Source organism: Petaurus breviceps, unplaced genomic scaffold (assembly GCF_028583685.1).
Source record: "Petaurus breviceps papuanus isolate PSGF00001 unplaced genomic scaffold, PetGlider_PUasm1.0 90822, whole genome shotgun sequence".
Taxonomy (NCBI): Eukaryota; Metazoa; Chordata; class Mammalia; order Diprotodontia; family Petauridae; genus Petaurus; species Petaurus breviceps.
Window position 1 is genome coordinate 21,204,201 of NW_027187351.1, and position 10,803 is coordinate 21,215,003.

The following is a 10,803-nucleotide window of genomic DNA, read 5'->3' on the forward strand; positions in this document are numbered from 1 at the left end:
GAGAAACACTAAAAAGATTTAGTTTGGTGTTTATGTAGAAAAAAAAAATAATTCAGATATAACCACAAAATATATTTTTAAGCTTTGATTTATGGTATTTTTATACAAAAATGCTATATATCTTACACAATCCATGCAAGATGGTATATTGAATAGAATGCTGGGATTAGAATCAGGAAGCTCTGCATTCAAAAATGACCTGAGGTACTTATTACCTTTGTGATCCTGGACAATTCAAGTAACTGCTGCCTGTCTGAGTTTGCTCATCGAGAAAATGAGGTTAACAATATTAATCTCCCAGGGTTGGTTTGAGGATAAGATATGGTGTAAAGCAATGTGTAAACCTTAACATACTTTATAAATGATACTATTAATAGTGTTGTCATTATTTATTATAATTAATAATAATCTGTATAGTTTACATCACATGTCATAAATATGAGCTTTATAAAAAACAATGAGCAGTATAAATGGGAAAAGATTCGAACAAAAATGACCTTTCCAAGCAAACTTAGACATAAACTCTATTTGTAAAGTTATAAAATCCATTGATATGGGACTCTTTCCTCATTTGTGGAGATTGATGACATCACTTAAGTGAAGTGACCAAAGGAAGTTGGCAAAGTGATAAGAGGTAGAAAATGGAAAAAAAAAATGTCTCCTCTTTCCCTGATGATCACCACTCATTCTGATCACCACTCATGTACCTGAGGAGCATTGATCTTTACCAGTGAGGAGAGAGTCCCATACTAATGGGCATTGTGTCTAGGCTTATAAATGATGATGATGATGGTGATGTTGATGATGATGAAATGGAAAATATTACTAGAAAATTAATATATTACTAAATAAATTTCGATTAAAATAATTTAGCAGAAGCCCTCCCTTTTCTGTGCCAGAAAATTCTGCCATATTTAGAATTTTCATTCTATACATATTCAAATATGTTTTAGTTTGAGTATAATAAAGTCAACATTGAAAATGTCCTACTGAGTTCAAATGATCAAGTGATAGAAAGGGCTTAGCTAAAGTATTTCATTTTCCTAATATTAAATCTCATAGCCCTCTTATTTTTCACATATAAGAGTGTTTGATTAAATTACCATTTGTTATTCATCCTTTTACAGGACTGTATAGGTGTGAGGGAATACTAGAACCTTTGGCTGCGGAACATTTTTCAGGGTTGTTTTCTACCTTTGGTGTCTACCAGCCAGACAAATCTCATCCATGGCTCCAAAAAGCTCTAATATCCATAGTGGTCACACCAGTAAAGTGTTTACATAGATAGGCTAAACCAGGTTGAATGTAGCCAAGGCCTTAAATCTTTTAATGAATTGGGAAAGTATCTGCTTCAAGCATGTAAAGACTTCCTGAGCTGGGATGTGAATAATTTGTTCTAATGGATTGTGAATGCAGTGGATACAGGTAATGTGGAGCATTTATAGTTGGTTACACATCAATGATGCCTATGCCACCCACTATATCCTGACCCATATCCAGTTATCTTCAATTTTATTTTGCCACTGAACTCTGATGATTCTGAAAGAGAATCAAGCCAAAAACTTCACACAGCTCTATCTCATTTATAAACAATTTATGTGCAAGTCAAAAGACATCACCTTTACAAATTAAACATTTTAACCTACCTCAAAGTCCTCTGTCCATCAGCAAGAGACAAAGCAGAAAGTATGGATAAAATTGAACCTATAGTTACAACCATACACACAGGTGACCCTGTTCATAGAGTCATCTTCTCACTGGATGGGAAAATCCAGTGGGATTTAACTGCCTCCTGAGTGCCTAAGTATCTTTTTTGAAGGACTATGCTAGTCACTTTCTCTAAAGCCAAACAGAACCAGCTTTCCAGAGGACTGCTTCTACGACCACCTTTAAGTTTCTGATCACATAATTTAGTGTACTCTAGTTATTCAACAGTAAATTAAACAAAACATTCACAAAAGCCAAAGTACAGCATTCATAATGTTATAACATAACAAATTATCACTAAAGTGATCATATAGTTTTTTACCAAAGTGACCACATAGTTTAAAGCAAAAGTAATCATTCATTAAGTCATTAACTCAATCATCCTAAGGAGCAAGACACCTTAAGGAACACAAAGTACAAAAGTCAAAGTTCTCCACCCCTAGCTCACATTGTCTTTATCTCTGGAGTACAAAGTTCTTGCACCCCTAGACCACAGTAAATCATGATCTTCTCAATCAGCACTAAGTACCCAAGGAGAGGTCTTTTCATCTTGACTCTCAGACTGTATCTCAGTATCACAAACAAAAATCAACACAAAGAGAAGAGACAAACAGTGCCTGGCCACCACAAAGTTCCCCTTATCAATTCTTCTCTTTCCTAGCTTTGGCTTTTCCTTCTATATGGTCATTATCTCCTCCCTGTTGCATCAGCAAGTTCCACCCACTGTGAGATTCACAAGTTCTGTTTCTTAATAAAGACTTGATATCATCAGGGCAACAGCTGATAGACATTTGAACTAATACAAGGTGTCAAATACTTAAGTAGCTGAAACAAGGTGCTAAGTACTTCTTTGCCTGCCATTACTCCTTCTGGCATGGGAAAGTAGCTATAAAGGTGCCCTAAAAATTATCTGCTTCACCCAACCTAACCCTGGTCTGATTACTATGGCAGGTAGGGATCCTACCCCGAAGTCAAAAAAACAAAAGAAATGTACAAAAATGTTTGTAAAGATGATTCTACTACTGGAATATGGAATGTGTGCATGCTTTCAGAAAACAATAAATGCAGTAGAGTTGAAAGATAAATCGCTCTTGTGAGAGATTTCAGTGCATATCTCATTCGTATAAAAAACATGAGTGAAACAAGACTAGCAAATGAACGCCAGGTATCAGTGTCAGACTTGGACACATATTTTTTTTTCTTTCTAGATTGGCTACAATGATAGCGAATATTGTTAAGCTGCTGTCAATTTTCAAATCAAAAATAGTCTATTAAATAAACTTGTATATCTCCCAAAGGAGTGAACAGCAGACTCATGACAGTGTGTTTGCCACTTGTAGAAAAGCACCATACCAATATCATCAGTGTTTACATTGCTACAATCGTGAACTCTGATGAGGTCAAAGAAAATTTTTATAAAGACCTGGAGACCCTCATCATCAATGTGCCAAAAGAAGACAAACTTGTAAGTCTGAATGACTTTAATTCAAGAGTAGGAATATACTATCAGATATGGCAAGGAATCCTTGGGAGAATCAGAAACAATAGTCACTACTGAAGATCTGTGGACTTCTTGACTTTACCATTAACACTGTTTTCCATTTACCTAAAGTCAATAAAAAATCATGAATACTCCATTGCAGGAAAAATTGGCATTTTAAGGTAAAGAGACAGATTGGATGTGAGAGTGATGAAGGCAATGTGTGGCACAGAGTGCTGTACTGAGGATAGACTTATCATCTCCAAGCTAAATATTCACATTCAACAAAAATGGTGATGACAAGACAAAATGACTACCAGAACACTTAATGATAATAAATGAAGATAGATTAGAGTGTTTCTTTGATAACAAGCAGTCTGTTATTTTCTTGGAAGGAATACTGAGGCAATACATGGTTGGTAACAGTGGAGCAGAAAAGGAATGGCCAGCTTTCAGAGAATTTTTGTAGAGTATCACATTACTCATTTGGATCAGAACACTCATAAAAATCATGATTGGTTTGACAAAAATGATAGGAATATCCATGAGGGTTTATTAGCAGGATAGGTCATGCATCTTTAAGAATGGAGTATTTAACTCCATCAAAAGTAATGTGCAAGCAAAGTTTAGAATGATGCAGGATTCTTGGCTCACTAAGAAGAAAAATGAAATTCCGTTTCACACTGACAATGACAATCCAAAGTTATTTTATGATGCACTGAAGACCTTTTAAGGACCAAGGACCTTTAATGCTTCTCAACTCCTCAGCACTGATGGAACTACCCTGATTAGTGATAAGGACCTTGTCCTAGAGATATGAGCTGAACGCTTTCATAGTGTTCTCAACATACCATCATGAATCAATGATGAAGCCATTGACTGTATACCTCAGGTTGAAGCCAGTCCCTATCTAGATGAACTTCCAATTGAAGAAGATTTGAATGCCATTAGATTTCTCATATGGCAAAGTACCTGATACCAATTCTTTTCCAGTTGATACTTTGAAGGCAGGAGGTCCACTGTCACACAAAGGCTGACTGAAATATTCCTACTTAAATAGTAAAAATAGTTTATCCCCCAGGAGTTCAAAAAAATGCCTCCATTGTCCATCTCTAAAAAAGGAAATAGGTTGCCCTATAACAAAAAGATGGGAGAGGGTCCATCTCTTAGTCATTGCTGTCAATATTCCTGCCAGAGTACTCCTTAATCACGTGTTCCTTTCCCTGGAATGTGGTCATCTACTTGAGGGCCAATGTGGTTTCAGAAAGGATCAAGCAAAGGTTCATATGGTGTTTACTTCCTGACAACTCTAGAAGTATAAAGGGCAGACTTCTGTCTCTCCACAATGTTCCTCTATCTGAAAAAAAGCTTTTGATTCTGTCAGTCATAATGGCTTGTGGAAGATAATGATTGAATTCGGTTTTCTGGAGAAGTTCATCAATTTGCACATCAATGTCATGATGGCAAGATTGAATGGTTTCTAGATAATGGACAATGCTCTCAGGCTTTCCTAGTCACCCATGGACTAAAGCAGTGTTGTGAGCTTGCTCCTATAATTTTTAGTATGATGTTTTCAGCAATGTTATTAGATGTCTTCAACAAGGACAAAAGTGGCATCAAGGTCAGCTGCCATACTGATTATAAATTTATATAACTTGAAAAAGCTACAAGTCAAGACTAAAGTGCAGGGAGAGTTAATGTTAGACTTATTGTTGTGGGATGATTGTGCATTTAATGCAGGCTCTGAGGCTTCTGCTGCAGAGATGTTGAGATGTAATAAAGTTTGTATCAGTTTCTTTCCCTTGTGCTAATTTTGACATGATAATTAAGAACAATAAAACAGAGGTTTTCCACCAGCCATCAGTGCACCACCCATATGTGGACCCATTTATTACAACAAATGGAGAAATTTTGAATGCTGTTAATAAGTTCACCTACTTTAGAACTTTACTTTTCAGGGATATACACATAGAAGGTGAAATTGACAGAGCTAGCTCACAATTTGGGAGGCTCTGAAATAAAGTATAAGAGAGAAGAAGTATTAGACTGCCTATCAAACTGAAGGTCTATAAAGTCATTGTGCTTACTTCATATGTCTTACTTATATGTCTGTGGAACTTATAGTGTGTATCAGTATCATTCGAGGAAATTAAATTGCTTGCATTTGAACTCTTAGAAGGATTCTGAAGATCATCTATCAAGATATATTCCTGAACATTCTAATGGTAATAGAAATTTAAAGATCTTCCCTGCCCCTTAATAAGCCTAAACTGAACTTGAGGACCTTTCCTGATTTGAAAATATACTCTGTCCCTTGGTTGCATGTGCTTACCTGGATCCTGTGGTGGAAGGCTTGTTTTTCAGGAAAGCATAACTTTTGTTACTTTGTAATTTGTGGATAATGAGAATTGTGATGTTCTCTGACCCTGGCAAAGGCTTTATATATCTCTGATGAGAGGTTTTGCTTTGGGGCTCACTTATGGGAAGAGTTGTGTGATTTGGCCAGATGAGACTCTGGGCAGCCATGGAGCCTGCCGGCTTTGAAAACCCAGAGGTTGGTGCTTCTCTCTCAGATGACTAGCTAGGTATGGATGTAATAGTCAGACAGCTAGATGCCCTGTCCCCTGAATTGTGTTATTTTCCGTAGTAACTTTTGCTTGTATTCTCTGAAGTTCAGGGTGTTGACTTTTTCCTTTGAAATAGGCAAATGATACATGTTTGATTTATTAAAATAAGATTGTTAATCCTTTTTGGAGTTGCTTTCCTTTTTTCTGTGCTAGCAGCCATCATAGGTATGCTAGAGTGCTTGCTACTAGACACTGAGGTCTTTTCTTGAGTGGAACTACCAAATATTCAAGCTTTTCTGCAAATAACTTTGATGAAATTTCAAACATATACTTGCATAAAAGACTGTTTTAAAAAGAACTCACACAAGGCAAGCCCTCACATAGTAGTCAGAAAAAGTAATACAAAGACACTGTTATGATCTTTCTGTAGAAATTTAGAATCAGTTGTGGTACATGGGAGACACTGGCACAAGACAGCTTAGCATGATGTGCCCTCACCAATGAATGCACTGTGTTCTGTGAGCAAATCAGAATTACAGTACCTCAAAAGAAATATGAGATGCACCAATTAACATCTATCTCCTCTTCAAATTTTCATCAGAACTATTTGTGCTTGACTTGTACTAGATTCTTCTGAGCTTCTATTGGGATAATCAGCCAGTCAGACGTATTGTATCTTAACCCAAACATAATGATGTCATTTTGTTATTCTTTGAGAACAAAGGATAGAACCCAACTAACTGATTAGTTTTCAAAGAAGATTAATGACATCATAGATAATTTCTTGCCTTGATTATGAATTGGGTTTAAGTGAGGCAGAATTGTACACTACTTTCACTTCCAGAGTCATCAATATCCAGTGGCAGAACAAAAGTCAAGGTGGATAGTAATGGCTGGAAATTGAGTGAAAGATCTTGGCATGTTTGATGTCTGACCAGTCTCTAAGCACTTCATAGTGCCTGACTCAGCTGCTTTCATGGTCATTGGAACAAATTGCCCTTACATGCTTGATGTAGATATTCCCTTAACTCACTGAATGGTTTGAGTTCTATAGGTTACCATCAACTTGCATTAGCCTCTCTGCCAAGATGGTTTTACTGGGATGTGGCTGCTGGTCTTGCTACCATTTTTCTGAGCATTGGATAGTGGACATAACACTGAACTTGTAATCAGAAAGGCCTTAGTTCATATACTACATTAGTACATTAGAGACTGCTAGCCATGCAATGGTGACCAAATCCCATAATCTCCCTAGACCTTTGTTTCATGGCATGTGATGTGAGGGGGTTAGAAGAGATGACCTTTTTTACTACTTCCCTCTTTTAATTTATAGCCCTAAAATCTTTACTCGAGCTAAAGACTTCAAGTGGACTTTCTTTTGAAGTAAGATTCAAATGATTCTTACAAGTAGAAGGAAATGATTCAAATATATAGAATTTTTCATAGTTCATGTTTTTTTTAATAATCAAGAGTTCTGGATTCTGAGTTAGATGATTTTGGTTCAAATCCTAGGTTTATTAACTAATACCTGTGTGATCATGGGTAACAAACTTTGCATTGAATCTATGGGCATCTATTTCCCTATTAGTAAAATGAGACACATGGAGTTTCACATACCTTCCAGCTCTAAATTTATGATCCTAGGACTTGTCAGATGGATTATTTTAATGATATGTGAAGTACAAAAAAAAGGAGTAGGAAAAAAACACAATAGGAAGAACAATTTTCCTCAGAAATATCTTGAGGGGCAGAATAAAAGATGAAGAGCTACAGTCAAGACCATTATATTGTTAGAAATAAAAAGAAGGGGTGGCTAGTTAATGAAGTAAATGGAGTATAGGCCCTGGAGTCAGGAGGACCTGAGTACAAATCTAGCCTCAGACACTTAACCCTTACTAGTCCTGTGACCTTGGGCAAGTCATTTAACCCCAATAACCCTGCCTTCCTTCCTGCAAAAAGAAAAAAAATAATGAGCATAAAATCTTCAGTTCTAAATTTTTCATTTTGGAAACCTCGGTTTTGGTGGAGAACAAAGAATTCCCAAATCATGTATACCTTCCTCATCAGTGGATCTAACATATGCATATTTTGTAGTTACCATTCCCTGTATTAAATATGAGTCCTATTTCATTATATCTTGAAATCAGTATTGATATACCTATTGCAGCTTAATTAGCTAGTAGGTGTCACATTTGGTATTTAAAGTTTTCCTCCTGTAAGGGAAAAAAAATCTTTGAAATCTTGTCACATTGGAGAAAGAATCCATGTAAACAATTTCATTTTAAGCATCTTTCACCTAGTTGTTTGAATACCTCCACTGATAAACCTTCAGATCAAGAAGGCTTCCAATTTTTCATGTCTCTGACTTCAAGTACTAAATTCAGCAAGAGAGAGAACCACATTTATATTGTCACATTCTGGCTAATCCATTAGTCTTTATGACATGGAGCTTAAGTAAATTTGCTGGTTGTCACAAAAATTGGTGTAAATCATAGTCTTATAAAGCAATATCAAAACCAATTCTATGGAAGCAAATAGCACAGACATACTGGTTTGTACATGCTATTTAGGATCTCCTGCTGTTAGTCAATTTTCACTTGTAGACTGATCTCAGAACATAATATTTTCACTTCGGCTATGGGTTCACCAGGCTGCCTCCCTTCTTTCCTGGTACTCCATGTGATCACAAAAATCTTAACTCACAAGAGACCTTGGGCATCATCTAATACCATCTCCCACCACATTGATACCAATCCTTCCATCCTATAATGTTTAAGTCAGAATTACTAGACTATCTCTATGGCTAATCCATGGGATTACTACCTTTGCTATAGATAATTCTATTGGCAGGTAGATGAAATATTGATTGAGCACTAACTACATATAATAGACTATTCTGAGTTACTCTAATGTGGAACTTAAAAATGCAAAAATATTTTATTCATTTACCCATGTTTAATTTACCAAAGGATCTAATTACTATAAAAAGTAATGGAAATATTACCATAATTAATCAACAGTGATCTAGTTAGTTGAAGCTATTCATGTGTCAGGCCCCATGATAAGACTTTAGAATACAAAGGGAAAAAAAATTAAAATTCATGCCCTTAAAAAGTTACTAATCTAACGAGTAAATGATATGTAAATAAGATATATATATATGTATATATGTTATTTATACAGAGTAGATTGAAGATATATAATCAGAAAATAGTAAAGTGCACCCATTAGTATCAAATATGAATAGGTATCTGATTTTCTTTCAAAGTAGTTTGGTGTTGAAAACTTCTATAGAAAAGCATTTTAAGGGGGAGACAGCAGACTGGAGACCCACTACAGGAAATGGTTTCTCTGCTTTGCAGGAGAGAGGAGACATTAGCTCCGGAGTCACTCTGCATGTGGACCCTGTGTGAACTAGTGACTCCTGTAAGAGAGAATACCCCAGACCCAAGTGCAGACAGAGAACAGATGGTCTTGTGTTGTATTGCTGGGCACTGTGGTGATTCAGGCCCTGACACTAGGCTCCCCTAATTGTATCAGTATCTTCTTCACTGACCTCCAGCATGATTTTCATGCCAGCAACAGTGAGACATCCTGGTTCCCCTCCCTCATGATATCATTACTCCATGCTGGAGGGCCAATTTGCAGTATACTTGTGGAGCACTTTGGTTGCTGATTGGCAGTGATGCTTGGGGGAGTCCTGGCCAGTTCATGCATGGTGGGCAGCTCCTTCCCCTGCTCCCTTAGCCAGCTCTACATCACAGCTGGCTTACTCACAGGCCTGGGAATGTATTTCAGTTTACAGGGATTTATCATAGCATTGGGACACTACTTCTTCCACTACCAGGCAATGGCCAATGCACTGGATTCAGCTGGTGCCTCCATTGGTATCATGCTGTGGCCCCTTCTTTCCCACTACCTCCTGAAGGTCTTTGAATGGAGAGGCACCTTCTTGATCTTTGGTGGGGTCTTCCCTCATTGCTGCATCTGTGGATCTGTCATGAGGTCTGTGGCCACTGAGTCTGAGTCAGTCCATCACTCATCCAGCAATGTCCCTGAACAGGGTCATCTGTTGACTTGTGGTCAGATTCTGCAGAGACATCTGGCCATTGATGTCTTCCTCCAGAACCAGGGCTACCACTTTTACACCCTGGGTGTAGTATGGATGCTGACGGTCTTCACTATTGCCCATATCTTCCTGGTGCCCTTGGCCTTGAGAAACAGTGTGGAAGAACACAATGCTGCTTTGCTCATCTCCATTATTGGCTTCAGCAACATATTCCTTAGGCCCCTGATTGGGGTGGTAGCTGGCTGGTCAGTGTTTGCTGGTCACAGTGTGTACATTTTTGCACTGGCATTCTTTTTAAATGGGCTAAGCAACCTCACCTCTGTCTTAGTGGTCAGCTTCTCTTTGCTGGTTTTCTATTGCCTGGTATACAGCGTCTCCACGAGTGGCATCGGGGATCTTCTTTTCCAGGTGCTCATGGATATAATGCCCACGAATAGATTTTCCAGTGCCCTGGGGACTCTTCACTGTCCTTAGGAGTTTCATCATCCTTATACCTCCTCCATTGGCTGGTCTACTTTTGGACACTCCTAGCAACTACAGTTATATTTTCTACGTGTCCAGCTTGTTCCTCATCTTAGCTGCCTTATTCATAAGCCTCAGCTTCTTCCTCCTCTACAAGAAGACTGAGGAGAATCAAATGATGGACAGAGTCAATGAGGAACCTAATCCGGAAAAGGACCTCACCTGGAGATACTCAGAGGAGCCTGTGAGTCAGTCACACTCAACAGTCACATATGTGACCTACGTCATGAGTGTTTGAGTCTTGGAACTCGAGGGTGCATAGACCACCTGTCCTTCCTGACTCTAGGCCCTCCTTTTTTACATCTCTCTGGACTCTCCCCAATCAGGGCCCAGTGAAGCACTAGCTTTTTGAGCTCTCTTACCCTTCGATCAGAAAGCTCCTTGAACCCCTAGCTCTCTCCCCTTGGCATGACCAGAAAGAGGAACTTGCTTGTATCTTCTCGCAGTCCCTTTCCTCT

At 37.9% G+C, this 10,803-nt stretch overlaps 1 protein-coding gene across 1 annotated transcript; it reads left to right on the forward strand.

The window, feature by feature from the left end:
* The first annotated feature begins 3,022 nt into the window (after nucleotides 1-3,022).
* LOC138148103 (monocarboxylate transporter 6-like) lies at nucleotides 3,023-10,583 on the forward strand. The gene is given in 3 exon segments (XM_069070717.1): nucleotides 3,023-3,172; nucleotides 9,188-10,276; nucleotides 10,278-10,583. Coding segments are annotated over 3 exon segments (1,545 nt in total).
* The last annotated feature ends 220 nt before the right edge of the window (nucleotides 10,584-10,803 follow it).